We start from the raw sequence: 18445 nt of genomic DNA on the forward strand, positions 1-18445 counted from the left end.
CTGTATAACATGCAAGAAACAACACTTTTCACTGTATACTAATACATGTGACAATAATAAATCAAATCAAATCAAATGTTGATGCCGGAAGACTAATCGAAAGGGGAGGGGACTGTTGCTTGAGCTTACTTTGAGGTGCACAGGCCCAGGGCAGCGAGGGAGGAAAATGAGGCGGCAGAGTGGTTAGCTCTGCTTCCTCACAGTGCCAGGGGCCCGGGTTCAATTCCGGCCTTGGGTCACTGTGTGGAGTTTGCACTTTCTCCCCATGTCTGCTCCAGTTTCCTCCCACAGTCCAAAGATGTGCAGTTGAGGTGGATTGCCCTTGATCAATGTGGGATTATGGAGATAGGGCGGGGGAGTGGGCCTGGGTTGTGTGCTCTTTTGAAGGGTAAGTGCAGACGCGATGGGCCAAATGGCCTCCTTCTGTCCTGTAGGGATTCTGTGGAGAATGAAAATGGCAGGTGATCTGAAGTGCTTGGCAAAGCAACCAGCACCAATTCTTGGTGTGACCTGGATTGCACAACTTGAAAGCACTAGGGATGTAGCCATTTAGGATGGCCACTTCCAAAATACAAAATGGACGCTCGCAAAGAATGCAGGGAATTATGGACAATGTTAGGAAAGCAAGCAGGCACACAGCCTGCATGCATATTGGAGAACGCAGCTCCCAGACGAGACTGAAACTGTAGGTCAATTATCATATTGATGGGCAGCACGGTGGCGCAGTGGGTTAGCACTGCGGCCTCACGGCGCTGAGGCCCCAGGTTCGATCCCGGCTCTGAGTCACTATCCGTGTGGAGTTTGCACATTCTCCCCGTGTTTGCGTGGGTTTCGCCCCCACAACCCAAAGATGTGCAAGCCAGGTGGACTGGCCACTCTAAATCGCCCCTTAATTGGAAAAATGACTGGGTACATTAAATTTATTATTAAAAAAATTAACATATTGATGGCCCATCTCCGGGAACAAAGGAATGGCACTCCAGCAACCGATACTGTTTCAGACATCCGGACGCCAGTTCCCCAAACCGAAAGCACAAACAAAGCCAGGCCAACGGCCACCTGAGACACGCCCAGTCATCAGGGCACCCAGCCCTTTATTGGTCAAGATCAATGCCAGTGATCAAGATGCAGCCCAATTAATTGGGGCCAAGTTTCAGGCCCGCCCAAAAGTGCGCGAAGCCCCTTCGGGTATAAGAAGAAACCCCCGAGAGAGAATCGCTCTCTTGGACTTGGCTCTCAAAGCGGAGAGACCCGTCCACCAGCTGCACCAGAAGCAAGTACGTTCAAGGTCAACGCTCGCTACCAGACGGACGACCTCAGCTGTTCTCCTGTACCACTTCAAACCCAATGACATCAGATCCGAACAACGGCCATTGTTCCTCTGACTGAGTGGGCACCCAAAGTTAAGTATAGGCGTTAGCGTTAGAGATAGTTTAGTTTATGGTATTTTGTGCATGAGTAGATATTACTGTGTGTAAATAAATAGTATTGACTTTGAACTAACTAACTGGTTAGATCAGTATTCGGGTTTGAACCTTGTGGTGGTATCGAAAGATACCTGGCGACTCTAAAGCAAACATAATTAGGATTAAGGAAGGTGACCATATTGACTGCCATATTTATAACCGAATAAATATAGCAACAGGGATCAGATTCAATCGTAACTTTCAAGCGGAGATTCTGCATGGAATCTTGCAAGGGAAATAGTTGCCATGCTAAGGAAAAGCCAGGGGGACTAATTGGATACCTTTTTTGAAGAGCCGGAATAGACACGATGGGTCAAATGTCCCCCGTTCTATGTTTTATGTTCTTACTCTAGGTAATAATAAATGTACACCTGTCACTATACCCTTCAAAGGGCCTCTCTCTGTGCTGTAAGAGTCTATGACTCTACAACTCCTTCCAGTTTCTGATCGTATTTTGTGTGTGTGCACTCTGTCTCTCCACAGCGTCGCCATGGGCTCGTTGGAGAAGTGGGTGAACGACCAGCCATTGGCATGTGGAGGAAGGATTTCACAGGTCGATACTTCAACCCGTTTGGCCGCGTTTTGAACACACCTTCCTCTGGCCATCAGGTCCTGGGATTGGACTTCAGTCCCGGACTTCAATCCAGGGCTTCTGTGTCACAAGACCTCCCTGTAATTACAGCGGGACAAGAAAAAAGGTTTTTATTTCCACTGTGTCTTTCATGAGCACAGGATGTCTCGCTGCACTTTACAGCCAATGAAGTACCTCTGAAGTACAGATAGGAAACCTCTGGTCCTGCCAGCAGTGGGAGGGGGTGGGGGGGGGGGGGGGGATTCCTAATTTGGTGAGAGGCCAAAAGCCAGTTTCCTGATGTTGGGATGGACTTTTAGAATTTTTGTTATCAATGCTTTCAAGGTGGGAATGCCAGTAAGCCCTTTTGCATGGATTAGCAAGTCATTCATCCTGATTTAAAGGGCCATCTTGGTGGAATTAAGTTGTCTTGCCAGCAGGCAATTAGAACGTTCACTTCTACGACCATCTATGAGTTGCGTGCACCTGGCGAGCTTCACAGTTTCCACAACCGTGAGGTAAGCGCATGCTACTTTCGCCCTTTTGGGGATCGTGCCCAACTTGACTCATATCAGGTGTCGGTAGCTGTGCCAAGGCTGGAAGTGGGGTGATGGGTGGGGTGGGGGAGGGTAAAGAGGGTGCATCTGATTTGATTTATTGTCCCATGTACCAAAGTACAGTGAAAAGTACTTTTCTGAGGCTGAGGAACCTACATAGTACATACATAGTAGACACAAGAATAATCAACAGGGAACATTGACAAATGGTACTTACACAACAGTGCGGAACGAGGGGCCAAACAAAGCAAATACATAAGAAGAGGAAAATAGTTTTTGTAGGTCAGAATGCTGATAGGAGATAAAAGAAAAGGGAGAGGGGGAGAGAGCTCGCGGAGAGTCACCATGCTCTGGCGCCATCTACAAGGTGGGCGAACGGCTGAATCCTTTCCCATGTGCGGAGCGGGTGAACTGCCTCTCCCCGGCTCGAAGCCGCCAGCCAGTGCCCCAGCAGGTGGGAGACTGAATAATCTCTCTTGTGCCTTTTTGGAGATAGATGGTCACTGCCAGGCACTCGTGTGGCTAAATGCCTCTGCAACCTGGAGGGTGATGCAGCCAGAGTCCGATTAGCATTCCTCCCCAACGGAGAGGGCGCTATTTTCGGAGTCTGCCCTTATTCCTCCCGGACGGAGGCGGCGCTGTGGGCGACGTTTCCGCATATTCCTCCCAAACACAGAGGGCGCTGTGTTCGGACACATCCCTCATTCACCTGGGCGGAGGCGACGTTGTGGGTGGGGTTTGTGTACATTCCTCCCGGTCGGAGGTGGCGCTGTGTTGGGCGTCTGCCTTCGTTCCTCCCGGTCGGAGGTGGCGCTGTGATCGAGGTCGCCCGCACTCTCCTCGGCCTCCTGACCGATTCGGGACACTGGAGCAGCGGTGGCGGCTCGGGGTGCATTTCCGGGGTCAGGGGTCGTTGTTGGGGTAACGCGGTGCGGCCCAGTCAGGCCCGGTGGAGCCTGTTGGTTGGAGTCGGTCACCAGGCGGGTCCCCCGCTGACCAACCCCTCTTCCCGGCTGCCCACATCCCCGGAGTTACCCGGGTGTCTGTACAGACTGCCTCGGCCCCTCCCCCAGCGGCTGACTTGTCCACATCAACTGGCTGGAGCCCTGGATAAGGTGATTAAGGAGGTGAATGGGATACTTGTCTTTATGATTAGCTAATCATGGTTAGTACTGCTGCGTTATCATCATAGAATTCCTTCAGTGTACAAGGAGGCCATTTGGCCCATCGAGTCTGCACCGACCCTCTGAAAGAGGACCCAACCCTGTAACCCCACCTAACCTGCACATCTTTGGTTGGTCGGGGGAAATCCCGCAGAGACTGGGAGAACGTGCAGACTCCGCACAGTCACCCGAGGCCGGAATTGAACCCGGGTACCTGACACTGTGAGGCAGTTGTGCTAACCACTGTGCTGCCCATGTGCCGGTTGGTGGATTGGCCATGTTAAATTGGCCATTGGCCCTCAGTCTCCCAAGATGGGCAGGTTAGGTGGGATTAGGGGGAGTGGGCCTGGGTAGGGTTCCTTTCGGAGGGTCAATTCAGCCTCGACGGGCCGAATGGCCTCCTGCACTGTAGGGATTCTATGGGTTCTATGATGGAGCTGAATAAAAGGTTGGTTAGACCGTAGCTGGAGTGCTGTGTGCAGTTCTGGTCACCACAGTAGAGAGGGTGCAGAGGAGATTCACGAGGATGTTACCTGGGCTGGAGTGTTTCAGCTATGAAGAGAAGCTGGTTAGGCTGGTGTTGTTCTCCTTAGAGCAGAGAAGGCTGCAGGTGGGACCTGATGGAGGTTTACAAAATAATTTAATATGAGGGGAATAGATAGGAAGGAACTTTTCCCCTGAGGAGATGGATCAATAACAAAGGGGGCATAGATTTAAGGTCAGGGACAATAGGTTTAGAGGGAATTTGGGGAAAACCTTTTCACCCAGAGGGTGATGGGAACTGGAACTCTGCCTGAAAGGGCGGTGGATGTGGGAACCCTCACAACATTTAAGAAGCATTTAAATGAGCATTTGAAACACCACAGCACGCAAGGCTAATGACCAATGCTGGATATTTGGATTGGAATAGATAGGTGGCTTGATGGCCGATGCAAACATGATCGGTCAAAGGGCCTCTCTCTGTGCTATAAGAGTCTATGACTCTACAAGTTTCTGATCGGATTTTGTGTGTGCGCACTCTCTCTACAGCGTCGCCATGGGCTCGTTGGAGAAGTGGGTGAACGACCAGCTTCACCAGCTACTGGGGCTGAGCGACAAGTATGTGGCACAGTTCCTGATTGGCACAGCCCAGCGCAGTACCAGCATGCCAGACTTTGTCCGACGCCTGGAAGAGACGGGAACTATCGATATTACACAGGAGGTCCGACTGTTTGCCAATGAGCTCTGGATGAAGGTGGGTGTTGGGGGTTCGTAAGGAATCCTGGTGACATCTTTCATTGGGGATTCAAGGCTGGGCAATGGCCGGGGTATCAAGGTGTTGGGCTGTTGCCCTCCCCTGCCCTCCTCCTGGGCTGGGCTCCATGGGTGACTCCCCCGAATCCATGGGCATTACCTGTTGAAGAACTTGGGTTGTGTTCCATTGGTTTATTGTTGACTCTTTGTGTGGACTTTTGACTTTCCCATGTCTTTCCTTGGCAAGATTCCCAGGAAGCAGCCAGTTGAGAAGGCATCGCGCGCTGTTGAACGAGAGGCCCTCGCCATGCAGCAGAAGAATCGGACCTACACCTTGCTGGAGGACAGTGACCAGAGTGAGCCCGAGGAGCAGCAGAGCCAGCACAAAGGCAAGAAGAAACGGAAACACATCCGAAAAAAGCAGACAGCATCATCAGAGAGTGACTCCGACACTAAAACGTATGTTTCCGCAGTGAGTGTGTGCGTGAGTGTGAATGAAGTCTTTATTGCAGAATGGGGAGGCAGTGGTCTGACATGGTGTTCATGTGTGTCTGTGGGGGAATGGGATTGTGTGCATGTGTGTTGGGTGGGGGGAGGGGCTTACTTAAAAAAAGAATTAGAGTACCCATTTCATTTTTTCTAATTAAGGGGCAATTTAGTGTGGCCAATCCACCTAGCCTGCACATCTTTGGGTTGCGGGGGCGAAACCCACGCAAACGCAGGGAGAATGTTCAAACTCCCACGGAGAGTGACCCAGGGCCGGGATCGAACCTGGGGCCTCGGTGCCGTGAGGCAGCAATGCTAACCACTGTGCCACTGTGCTGCCAAGGGTACAGTTATGATGCACAGTAGCAGCATAGTCATAGAATGTACAGTGCAGAAGGAGGCCATTCAGCCCATTGAGTCTGCATCGGCCCTTGGAAAGAGCACCCTAGCCCACACCTCCATCCTATTCCCAGTAACCCCACCTAACCTTTTTGGACACTTAAGGACAATTTAGCATGGCCAATCCACCGAACCTGCACATCTTTGGACCCTAACCACATCTTTGGACTGTGGGAGGAAACCGGAGCACCCGGAGGAAACCTACGCAGACACGGGGAGAACGTGCAGATTCCGCACAGACAGTGACCCAAGCCCTGGAGCTGTGAAGCAACAGTGCTAACCACTGTGCTACCGTACTGCCCCAGTGTACACCATCTGCACGATGTACTACAGGCCACATAAGCTGCACCCTCCAAATCCATGACCACTACCATCTAGAAGGACAAGGTCAGTAGGCACAATTGAACTAGCCATTCTGACTTGAGATGGAACGGTGCCTTCACTGTCACTGGGTAAAAATTGTAGAACTCCCTGATTGCACAGTGGATTTACCTGCACCACATGAACTGCAGCGGTTCAAGAAGATAGCTCGCCACCACTTCTCAAGGACCACTAGGGATGGACAATAAATTGCTGGCCTAGCCAGCGACACCCACATCCCAGAATTATTTTTCTTTCCCAATTAATGGGCAATTTAGCGTGGCCAATCGACCTACCCTGCACATCTTTGGGTTGTGGGGCAGGGCAGCACGGTGGCCTAGTGGTTAGCACAACCGCCTCACGGCGCTGAGGTCCCAGGTTCGATCCCGGCTCTGGGTCACTGTCCGTGTGGAGTTTGCACATTCTCCCCGTGTTTGCGTGGGTTTCGCCCCCACAACCCAAAAACGTGCAAGCTAGGTGGATTGGCCACGCTAAATTGCCCCTTAATTGGAAAAATGATTGGGTACACTAAATTTATAAAAAAAAAAAAAAATCTTTGGGTTGTGGGGGGTGAAACCCATGCTGACAGGGGGAGAATGTGCAAACTCCACACGGACAGTGACCCGGGGCCTGGATCGAATCTGGGTCCTCAGCTCCGTGAGGCAACTGTACTAATCACCGCGCCACCGTACCGCCACATCCATTAATGAATTTAATAAAAAATCTGTTGGGGAAGGTTGGGGCAGAGGCCAGTCTGACACTGTGTGTGTGTGTGGTGTGTGCGTGTGTGCGTGTGCGTGCGTGTTTGGACGACAACATTGTCGGTCTGACACTGTGGGGGGGGGGGACGGACGGTCTGACACTGCGGAGAGGGGGTGCGTTCTGACATTGTGTGCGGGGGAGGGTCTGATACTGTGTGCGGGGGCGGAGGGTCTGACACTGTGTGCGGGGGCGGAGGGTCTGACACTGTGTGCGGGAGGGGGAGGGTCTGACACTGTGCGGGGGGGAGGGTCTGACACTGTGTGCGGGGGGGGAGGGTCTGACACTGTGCGGGGGGAGGGTCTGACACTGTGTGGGAGGGGGAGGGTCTGACACTGTGTGCGGGGGGGGAGGGTCTGACACTGTGCGGGAGGGAGAGGGTCTGACACTGCGGGAGGGGGAGGGTCTGACACTGTGTGTGGGCGGGGGAGGGTCTGACACTGTGCGGGGGGGAGGGTCTGACACTGTGTGCGGGAGGGGGAGGGTCTGACACTGCGAGGGGGGGTCTGACACGGAGGGGGAGGGTCTGACACTGTGTGCGGGGGAGGGGGAAGGGTCTGACACTGTGTGCGGGGGAGGGGGAACGGTCTGACACTGTGCGGGGGCGGAGGGTCTGACACTGTGTGCGGGGGGAGGGGAACAGTCTGACACTGTGTGCGTGGGGGAGGGTCTGACACTGTGTGCGGGGGAGGGGGAACGGTCTGACACTGTGTGTGCGGGGGGAGGGTCTGACACTGTGTGTGCGGGGGGGAGGGTCTGACACTGTGTGAGGGGGAGGGTCTGACACTGCGAGGGGGAGGGTCTGACACTGCGGGGGCGGAGGGTCTGACACTGTGTGCGGGGGGGAAGGGTCTGACACTGTGCGGGGGGGAAGGGTTCTGACACTGTGTGCGGGGGGGAAGGGTCTGACACTGTGTGCGGGGCGGGGAAGGGTCTGACACTGTGTGCGGGGGGGGGAAGGGTCTGACACTGTGTGCGGGGGGGGGGGAAGGGTCTGACACTGTGTGCGGGGGCGGAGGGTCTGACACGGAGGGGGAGGGTCTGACACTGTGCGGGGGGGAGGGTCTGACACTGTGTGCGGGGGGGGGGGTCTGACACTGTGCGGGGGGAGGGTCTGACACTGTGGGAGGGGGAGGGTCTGACACTGTGTGGGAGGGGGGGGGTCTGACACTGTGCGGGAGGGGGAGGGTCTGACACTGTGCGGGAGGGGGAGGGTCTGACACTGTGTGGGGGGGGAGGGTCTGACACTGTGTGCGTGGGGGGAGGGTCTGACACTGTGTGCGGGAGGGGGAGGGTCTGACACTGTGTGCGGGAGGGGGAGGGTCTGACACTGCGAGGGGGGGGTCTGACACGGAGGGGGAGGGTCTGACACTGTGCGGGGGAGGGGGAAGGGTCTGACACTGTGTGCGGGGGAGGGGGAACGGTCTGACACTGTGCGGGGGCGGAGGGTCTGACACTGTGCGGGGGGGAGGGTCTGACACTGTGTGCGGGGGGAAAGGTCTGACACTGTGTGCGGGGGGAGGGGGAACGGTCTGACACTGTGTGCGGGGGGGAGGGTCTGACACTGTGTGCGGGGGAGGGGGAACGGTCTGACACTGTGTGTGCGGAGGCGGAGGGTCTGACACTGTGTGTGGGGGGAAGGGTCTGACACTGTGTGTGGGGGGAAGGGTCTGACACTGTGTGCGGGGGAAGGGTCTGACACTGTGTGCGGGGGAGGGGGAACGGTCTGACACTGTGTGCGGGGGGAGGGTCTGACACTGTGTGCGGGGGAGGGGGAACGGTCTGACACTGTGTGCGGGGGGAGGGTCTGACACTGTGTGCGGGGGGGAGGGTCTGACACTGTGTGAGGGGGAGGGTCTGACACTGCGAGGGGGAGGGTCTGACACTGTGTGCGGGGGCGGAGGGTCTGACACTGTGTGCGGGGGGGAAGGGTCTGACACTGTGCGGGGGGAGGGTCTGACACTGTGTGCGGGGGGGAAGGGTCTGACACTGTGTGCGGGGGGGAAGGGTCTGACACTGTGTGCGGGGGGGAAGGGTCTGACACTGTGTGCGGGGGGGAAGGGTCTGACACTGTGTGCGGGGGGGGGTCTGACACTGTGCGGGGGGAAGGGTCTGACACTGTGTGCGGGGAGGAAGGGTCTGACACTGTGCGGGGGAGGGGGAACGGTCTGACACTGTGTGCGGGGAGGGTCTGACACTGCGGAGGGGTGAGGGCCTGACACTGTGTGCGGGGGGGAAGGGTCTGACACTGTGTGTGGGGGAGGGGGAACGGTCTGACACTGTGTGCGGGGAGGGTCTGACACTGCGGAGGGGTGAGGGCCTGACACTGTGTGCGGGGGGGAAGGGTCTGACACTGTGTGTGGGGGAGGGGGAAAGGTCTGACACTGTGTGCGGGGAGGGTCTGACACTGCGGAGGGGTGAGGGCCTGACACTGTGTGCGGGGGGGAAGGGTCTGACACTGTGTGTGGGGGAGGGGGAACGGTCTGACACTGTGTGCGGGGAGGGTCGGACACTGCGGAGGGGTGAGGGCCTGACACTGTGTGCGGGGGGGGGGGGGGGGGGAACGGTCTGACACTGTGTGCGGGGAGGGTCTGACACTGTGTGCGGGGGGGGGGGGGAACGGTCTGACACTGTGTGCGGGGGAGGGTCTGACACTGTGTGCGGGGGGGGGGGAACGGTCTGACACTGTGTGCGGGGGAGGGGGAACGGTCTGACACTGTGTGCGGGGAGGGTCTGACACTGCGGAGGGGTGAGGGCCTGACACTGTGTGCGGGGGGGGGGGGGGAACGGTCTGACACTGTGTGCGGGAGGGGGAACAGTCTGACACTGTGTGCGGGGGAGGGGGAACGGTCTGACACTGTGCGGGGGAGGGGGAACGGTCTGACACTGTGTGCGGGGGAGGGGGAACGGTCTGACACTGTGTGCGGGGGAAGGGGAACGGTCTGACACTGTGTGTGCGGGGGGGAAACGGCCTGACACGCCGTGTTGGAAACGGGGCACTGACTGGCACTGTGTGGCACTGACGCAGTCTGACACTGTGTCTGTGTGGTGGGGGGTGGACGACAGTCTGTCACTGTGGGGCAGCAGTCTGACACGGCGGGTAGGCTACGGCACCGACTGCCGCCATGTGGCGCTGACGCAGTCTGACACTGAGGGGCAGGGGATAGTCCGACAGTGTGTATGGGCGTAGGGAACAGTCTGGAACTGGGGGGTGGGCGGTAGGCGCAGCGTGATATGTTGGCATCTGTGCTTCTGTGCCAGCATTCCCAATGATTGCACCTTCCCTTCATGATCAGGAAAACACCCTTGTCACCGCGGAAACAGTCAGGATCTGAAGAAGAAGAAGAATGGGAGAAAGAGGAGAAGGATCGCTTGAAAGATCTGGAGGAGCGAGATGCTTTCGCCGAACGAATCAAACAGCGCGACAAGGACAAAACCCGGAACATACTGGAACGCTCTGATAAGAAGGTAAGAGCATATTCGGAGAAATTCTGAAATGTAGGAAAAGGAGTAGGCCATTCAGCCCCTCGAGCCTGTTCAGACCTTCAAGTAGATCATGACAGATTGTTATCTCCCATCCATCGATCAGCACTGGAGGATTAATCTGATGAGGGGGAGGATGGGAGATGCTGCACAATTAAATTGTCTTGTTGCGCATTGTCTTAGCCCCGCCACTGGCCTCGATTAGATTCCACTATATGTACATGTAAATAATCTTTTATTGTCACTAGTATGAAGTTACTGTGAAAAGCCCCTCGTCGCCACTTTGTGCGCCTGTTCCTATATATCATATTTGTAGTATCCTGGATATACATTATTTTGTATAGAAACCAACTGAACTCGATTAGATTCCAGTCTGTAACTCACTCCCAGGTATCCATTATTCTATATATAAACCATCTGAACCCTTCGATTAGATTCCAGTCTGTAACTCACTCCCAGGTCTCCATTATTCTATATATAAACCATCTGAACCCCTCGATTAGATTCCAGTCTGTAACTCACTCCCAAGTATCCATTATTCTATATATAAACCATCTGAACCCCTCGATTAGATTCCAGTCTGTAACTCACTCCCAGGTATCCATTATTCTATATATAAACCATCTGAACCTCTCGATTAGATTCCAGTCCGTAACTCACTCCCAGGTATCCATTATTTGAATTCGGAATGGGGTGTCAGCGCATGGATATGGAGAGCGTGAGTTTCATGGGTACTGACGTCCGTCTCTGTTCTTCTTTCCTTTGTCTCAGGCTTACGAAGAAGCTCAGAAACGGCTGAAGATGGGAGAGGAGGATCGGAGGGCGATGGTACGATGAGCAGTGCAGTTGGCTCTCAGTCAGGGAATTGGAGAGCATCAACTCTCCGCATGGTTCATTGCAAGGTTACACTTGCTCCGCGCTCCGATTGTGTAAATGCATCAGGAAGGAAGCAGTGACGTTCACTCCCGCTGTCTTCCAGGTGTGCAGCGCAGTTCATGCACCAGCTTTCCCCTGTCGGTATGGAGGTAGATCTTCGGCTGTGGGCCGAGTTCAGTTTATTATAGTAGTCAGGTGGGCTGGCTTGACGGGTCAGTCACTAACCATGCGTCTCCGCACCCTGGGTTCATCTCCCAAAGACAAGCTGTAGTGGGAGACCTTTCCTGTCTGCAAGGGATTCAATGCGAAATATACATTGAGAAGCACTGCCTGACGCACAGAGCTGCTAGCAATTCGCCAGCACTGTCACATTGAGAGGTCATAGGATGGCTGGAATGGGATAATCACCACTCGGGCTGTATGGGGTGTCCGGACCCAAGGCAAATTGTTAGACCATGAAAGCAATAGGGGTTCATCATGTATCTAACCCTCTGCTGTACCTGTCCTCGGAGTGTTTGATGGGGACAGTGTAGAGGGAACTTTACTCTGTATCTAACCCCGTGCTGTACCTGTCCTCGGAGTGTTTGATGGGGACAGTGTAGAGGGAGCTTTACTCTGTATCTAACCCCGTGCTGTACCTGTCCTGCTTGTGTGTCTGTCTGTGTCTGTCTGCGTGTGTGTCTGTCTGCGTGTGTGTCTGTCTGCATGTGTGTCTGTCTGCGTGTGTGTCTGTCTGCGTGTGTGTCTGTCTGCGTGTGTGTCTGTCTGCGTGTGTGTCTGTCTGCGTGCGTGTGTCTGTCTGCGTCTGTGCGTGTGTCTGGACGTGTGTGCGCGTGTGTCTGGACGTGTGCGCGCGTGTGTCTGGACGTGTGCGTGTGTGTGTGTGTGTCTGGACGTGTGTGTGTGTGTCTGGACGTGTGTGTGTGTCTGGACGTGTGTGTGTGTATCTGGACGTGTGTGTATGTGTATCTGGACGTGTGTGTGTGCGTGTCTGGAATTGTGTGTGCGTGTCTGGAATTGTGTGTGCGTGTCTGGAATTGTGTGTGCGTGTCTGGAATTGTGTGTGCGTGTCTGGAATTGTGTGTGCGTGTCTGGAATTGTGTGTGCGTGTCTGGAATTGTGTGTGCGTGTCTGGAATTGTGTGTGCGTGTCTGGAATTGTGTATGCGTGTCTGGAATTGTGTGTGCGTGTCTGGAATTGTGTGTGCGTGTCTGGAATTGTGTGTGCGTGTCTGGAATTGTGTGTGCGTGTCTGGAATTGTGTGCGCGTGTCTGGAATTGTGTGCGCGTGTCTGGAATTGTGTGCGCGTGTCTGGAATTGTGTGCGCGTGTCTGGAATTGTGTGCGCGTGTCTGGAATTGTGTGTGTGTATGTCTGGATGTGTGTGTGTGTGTGTCTGGATGTGTGTGTGTGTCTGGATGTGTGTGTGTGTCTGGATGTGTGTGTGTGTGTGTCTGGACTGTGTGTGTCTGGACTGTGTGTGTCTGGACTGTGTGTGTCTGGACTGTGTGTGTCTGGACTGTGTGTGTCTGGACTGTGTGTGTGTCTGGACGTGTGTGTGTGTGTGTCTGGACGTGTGTGTGTGTGTGTCTGGACGTGTGTGTGTGTGTGTGTCTGGACGTGTGTGTGTGTGTCTGGACGTGTGTGTGTGTGTGTCTGGGTGTGTGTGTGTGTGTGTCTGGACGTGTGTGTGTGTGTCTGGACGTGTGTGTGTGTGTCTGGACGTGTGTGTCTGGACGTGTGTGTGTGTGTCTGGACGTGTGTGTGTGTGTCTGGACGTGTGTGTGTGTGTCTGGACGTGTGTGTGTGTGTCTGGACGTGTGTGTGTGTGTGTGTGTGTCTGGACGTGTGTGTGTGTGTCTGGACGTGTGTGTGTGTGTGTCTGGACGTGTGTGTGTGTGTGTCTGGACGTGTGTGTGTGTGTGTGTCTGGACGTGTGTGTGTGTGTGTCTGGACGTGTGTGTGTGTGTGTGTGTCTGGACGTGTGTGTGTGTGTGTGTCTGGACGTGTGTGTGTGTGTGTATCTGGACGTGTGTGTGTATCTGGACGTGTGTGTGTATCTGGACGTGTGTGTGTATCTGGACGTGTGTGTGTGTATCTGGACGTGTGTGTGTGTATCTGGACGTGTGTGTGTGTATCTGGACGTGTGTGTGTGTATCTGGACGTGTGTGTGTGTATCTGGACGTGTGTATGTGTATCTGGACGTGTGTGTGTCTGGACGTGTGTGTGTATCTGGACGTGTGGAATTGTGTGTGTGTCTGGACGTGTGTGCGTGTGTCTGGACGTGTGCGTGTGTGTGTCTGGATGTGTGTGTGTCTGGATGTGTGTGTGTGTCTGGATGTGTGTGTGTGTCTGGATGTGTGTGTGTGTCTGGATGTGTGTGTGTCTGGATGTGTGTGTGTGTGTCTGGATGGACGTGTGTTTGTGTCTGGATGGACGTGTGTGTGTGTGTCTGGACGTGTGTGTGTGTGTCTGGACGTGTGTGTGTGTGTGTCTGGACGTGTGTGTGTGTGTCTGGACGTGTGTGTGTGTGTCTGGACGTGTGTGTGTGTGTCTGGACGTGTGTGTGTGTGTCTGGACGTGTGTGTGTGTGTCTGGACGTGTGTGTGTGTCTGGACGTGTGTGTGTGTCTGGACGTGTGTGTGTGTGTCTGGACGTGTGTGTGTGTGTCTGGACGTGTGTGTGTGTGTGTCTGGACGTGTGTGTGTGTGTGTCTGGACGTGTGTGTGTGTGTCTGGACGTGTGTGTGTGTGTCTGGACGTGTGTGTGTGTGTGTCTGGACGTGTGTGTGTGTGTGTCTGGACGTGTGTGTGTGTCTGGACGTGTGTGTGTGTCTGGACGTGTGTGTGTGTCTGGACGTGTGTGTGTGTGTGTCTGGACGTGTGTGTGTGTGTGTCTGGACGTGTGTGTGTGTGTGTCTGGACGTGTGTGTGTGTGTGTGTGTCTGGACGTGTGTGTGTGTGTCTGGACGTGTGTGTGTGTGTCTGGACGTGTGTGTGTGTGTCTGGACGTGTGTGTGCGTGTCTGGACGTGTGTGTGCGTGTCTGGACGTGTGCGTGTCTGGACGTGTGCGTGTGTCTGGACGTGTGCGTGTGTCTGGACGTGTGCGTGTGTATCTGGATGTGTGCATGTGTATCTGGACGTGTGCGTGTCTGGACGTGTGCGTGTATCTGGACGTGTGGAATTGTGTGTGTGTCTGGACGTGTGTGTGTCTGGACGTGTGTGTGTCTGGACGTGTGTGTGTGTCTGGACGTGTGTGTGTCTGGACGTGTGTGTGTCTGGACGTGTGTGTGTCTGGACGTGTGTGTGTCTGGATGTGTGTGTGTGTGTGTGTGTCTGGATGTACGTGTGTGTGTGTGTCTGGACGTGTGTGTGTGTCTGGACGTGTGTGTGTGTGGACGTGTGTGTGTGTCTGGACGTGTGTGTGTGTCTGGACGTGTGTGTGTGTCTGGACGTGTGTGTGTGTCTGGACGTGTGTGTGTGTCTGGACGTGTGTGTGTGTCTGGACGTGTGTGTGTGTCTGGACGTGTGTGTGTGTCTCTCGACGTGTGCGTGTGTCTGGACATGTGCGTGTGTGTATCTGGACGTGAGTGTGTGTCTGGACGTGTGTGTGTATCTGGACGTGTGTGTGTGTGTGTATCTGGACGTGTGTGTGTGGACGTGTGCGTGTCTGGACGTGTGCGTGTGTCTGGACGTGTGTGCGTGTGTCTGGACGTGTGTGCGTGTGTCTGGACGTGTGTGCGTGTGTCTGGACGTGTGCGTGTGTCTGGACGTGTGCGTGTGTCTGGACGTGTGCGTGTGTCTGGACGTGTGCGTGTGTCTGGACGTGTGCGTGTGTCTGGACGTGTGCGTGTGTCTGGACGTGTGCGTGTGTCTGGACGTGTGCGTGTGTCTGGACGTGTGCGTGTGTCTGGACGTGTGCGTGTGTCTGGACGTGTGCGTGTGTCGGACGTGTGCGTGTGTCTGGACGTGTGCGTGTGTCTGGACGTATGTGTGTCTGGACGTATGTGCGTGCGTGCGTGTGTCTGGACGTATGTGCGTGCGTGCGTGTGTCTGGACGTATGTGCGTGTGTGTGTCTGGACGTATGTGCGTGCGTGTGAGGACGTATGTGCGTGCGTGTGTCTGGACGTATGTGGGTGCGTGTGTCTGGACGTGTGTGTGTCTGGACGTGTGTGTGTCTGGACGTGTGTGTGTCTGGATGTGTGTGTGTGTGTGTGTGTCTGGATGTACGTGTGTGTGTGTGTCTGGACGTGTGTGTGTGTCTGGACGTGTGTGTGTGTGGACGTGTGTGTGTGTCTGGACGTGTGTGTGTGTCTGGACGTGTGTGTGTGTCTGGACGTGTGTGTGTGTCTGGACGTGTGTGTGTGTCTGGACGTGTGTGTGTGTCTGGACGTGTGTGTGTGTCTGGACGTGTGTGTGTGTGTCTGGACGTGTGTGTGTGTGTCTGGACGTGTGTGTGTGTGTCTGGACGTGTGTGTGTGTGTGTGTGTCTGGACGTGTGTGTGTGTGTCTGGACGTGTGTGTGTGTGTCTGGACGTGTGTGTGTGTGTCTGGACGTGTGTGTGTGTCTCTCGACGTGTGCGTGTGTCTGGACATGTGCGTGTGTGTATCTGGACGTGAGTGTGTGTCTGGACGTGTGTGTGTATCTGGACGTGTGTGTGTGTGTATCTGGACGTGTGTGTGTGGACGTGTGCGTGTCTGGACGTGTGCGTGTGTCTGGACGTGTGTGCGTGTGTCTGGACGTGTGTGCGTGTGTCTGGACGTGTGTGCGTGTGTCTGGACGTGTGCGTGTGTCTGGACGTGTGCGTGTGTCTGGACGTGTGCGTGTGTCTGGACGTGTGCGTGTGTCTGGACGTGTGCGTGTGTCTGGACGTGTGCGTGTGTCTGGACGTGTGTGTGTGTCTGGACGTGTGCGTGTGTCTGGACGTGTGCGTGTGTCTGGACGTGTGCGTGTGTCTGGACGTGTGCGTGTGTCTGGACGTGTGCGTGTGTCTGGACGTGTGCGTGTGTCTGGACGTGTGCGTGTGTCTGGACGTGTGCGTGTGTCTGGACGTGTGCGTGTGTCTGGACGTATGTGTGTCTGGACGTATGTGCGTGCGTGCGTGTGTCTGGACGTATGTGCGTGCGTGCGTGTGTCTGGACGTATGTGCGTGTGTGTGTCTGGACGTATGTGCGTGCGTGTGAGGACGTATGTGCGTGCGTGTGTCTGGACGTATGTGGGTGCGTGTGTCTGGGCGTATGTGTGTGTGCGTGTGTCTGGACGTATGTGTGCGTGTGTCGACGTATGTGTGCGTGTGACTGGACGTATGTGTGTGTGTCTGGACGTTTGCGTGTGTGTTTGGACGTTTGCGTGTGTCTGGATGTGTGCATGTCTGCCTGTGTGTGCGTGCGTCTGTCTGCAGCCCTGTGTGACTCTGCGGCCTGTGTGTCTCTGTCTGCGGCCTGTGTGTCTCTGTCTGCGGCCTGTGTGTCTCTGTCTGCGGCCTGTGTGTCTCTGTCTGCGGCCTGTGTGCCTCTGTCTGTGAGTCTGCGTGTCTCTGTCTGCGAGTCTGCGTGTCTCTGTCTGCGGCCTGTGTGTCTCTGTCTGCGGCCTGTGTGTCTCTGTCTGCGGCCTGTGTGTCTCTGTCTGCGGCCTGTGTGTCTCTGTCTGCGGCCTGTGTGTCTCTGTCTGCGGCCTGTGTGTCTCTGTCTGCGGCCTGTGTGTCTCTGTCTGCGAGTCTGCGTGTCTCTGTCTGCGCACCTGTGTGTGTCTGTCTGCGCACCTGTGTGTGTCTGTCTGCGGCCTGTGTGTGTCTGTCTGCGGCCTGTGTGTGTCTGTCTGCGGCCTGTGTGTGTCTGTCTGCGGCCTGTGTGTGTCTGTCTGCGGCCTGTGTGTGTCTGTCTGCGGCCTGTGTGTGTCTGTCTGCGGCCTGTGTGTCTCTGTCTGCGGCCTGTGTGTCTCTGTCTGCGGCCTGTGTGTCTCTGTCTGCGGCCTGTGTGTCTCTGTCTGCGGCCTGTGTGTCTCTGTCTGCGGCCTGTGTGTCTCTGTCTGCGGCCTGTGTGTCTCTGTCTGCGGCCTGTGTGCCTCTGTCTGCGGCCTGTGTGTCTCTGTCTGCAGCCTGTGTGTCTCTGCAAGTCTACGTGTCTCTGTATTCGCGCCTGCGTGTCTCTGTCTGCAGCCTGCGCGTCTCTGTCTGCGCGCCTGTGTGTCTGCGTCTGCCTGTCTCTGTCTGCGAGTCTGCCTGTCTCTGTCTGCGCGTCTGCCTGTCTCTGTCTGCGCCCCTGCCTGTCTCTGTCTGCGCCCCTGCCTGTCTCTGTCTGCGCCCCTACCTGTCTCTGTCTGTGCCCCTGCCTGACTCTGGCCTGCCTGACTCTGGCCTGCCTGACTCTGGCCTGCCTGACTCTTGCCTGCCGGTCTCTCTGCCTGTCTCTCTGCCTGTGCCTCTGTCTCAGCGCATCTGTATGTGTGCGTGGTGCTGGAATGGCTGTAAAGCTCTGCTGTTCAGCGTGGCAAGTAACTGATCAATATTTCTAATGCCCTTCCTCCTAGATCCCGGAGTTGCGCAAAAAGTCCCGCTGGGATTACTTGGGCAAGCGAGAACAAGAAAAATTGGAGGACCTGGAGGCGGAAATCCTGGACGACGAGTACTTGTTCTCCTCGACTGACCTCAGCGCCCGGGAGAAGCAGCAACTGGACTACAAAAAGAAAGTGCGTGACCTGGCCAGGGAGTACAAGGTAGCCGGGGATCAGGAGAAGCAGGAACAGAACAACCGCTACTACATGCCCGAGGAGTCCCGCCACAAGGTAGGTGTAGCCCAGCAGAGTGTAGGAGGGCCGACACGGCCAAGGCACTTGTGCGATGAGGTGTTCTGGCCAGTGCTTTTTGTATCGTTGCTAAGGGAGTGTGAACGGTTCCACCTCCCTGGGGAGTGAGTAAAGTGCCACAACGATTCCATGAGTGTGGCAGGGTTGTTGGCTTGGATTATGTATGTAAGTCTTGGGGCAAAACCTGAATTTTAGCCTTCCCACTGTGCATTTTCTGCGTGCTTTTTCAAGCTGTCCTGCAGCCTATTCTCTCTGAACTTTGACTGATGGTAGTTTGTAAATCAGTT

At 55.4% G+C, this 18445-nt stretch overlaps 1 protein-coding gene across 2 annotated transcripts in view; it reads left to right on the top strand.

The window, feature by feature from the left end:
* The first annotated feature begins 3433 nt into the window (after positions 1 to 3433).
* LOC119976002 (pre-mRNA-splicing factor ATP-dependent RNA helicase DHX16-like) overlaps positions 3434 to 18445 on the top strand; it is a 57937-nt gene continuing 42925 nt past the window's right edge. Inside the window, exons 1-6 of one of the 2 annotated variants that reach the window (XM_038816026.1) lie at positions 3434 to 3721; positions 4787 to 4991; positions 5238 to 5449; positions 10291 to 10462; positions 11249 to 11305; positions 17883 to 18137. In XM_038816026.1, the coding sequence (XP_038671954.1) occupies positions 4794 to 4991; positions 5238 to 5449; positions 10291 to 10462; positions 11249 to 11305; positions 17883 to 18137 (894 nt within the window). In that variant the 5' untranslated portion in view covers positions 3434 to 3721; positions 4787 to 4793. The remainder of the gene's footprint in view (positions 3722 to 4786; positions 4992 to 5237; positions 5450 to 10290; positions 10463 to 11248; positions 11306 to 17882; positions 18138 to 18445) is intronic. The other variant, XM_038816025.1, reaches the window with a different exon arrangement.

Source organism: Scyliorhinus canicula, chromosome 13, assembly GCF_902713615.1.
Source record: "Scyliorhinus canicula chromosome 13, sScyCan1.1, whole genome shotgun sequence".
NCBI lineage: Eukaryota > Metazoa > Chordata > Chondrichthyes > Carcharhiniformes > Scyliorhinidae > Scyliorhinus > Scyliorhinus canicula.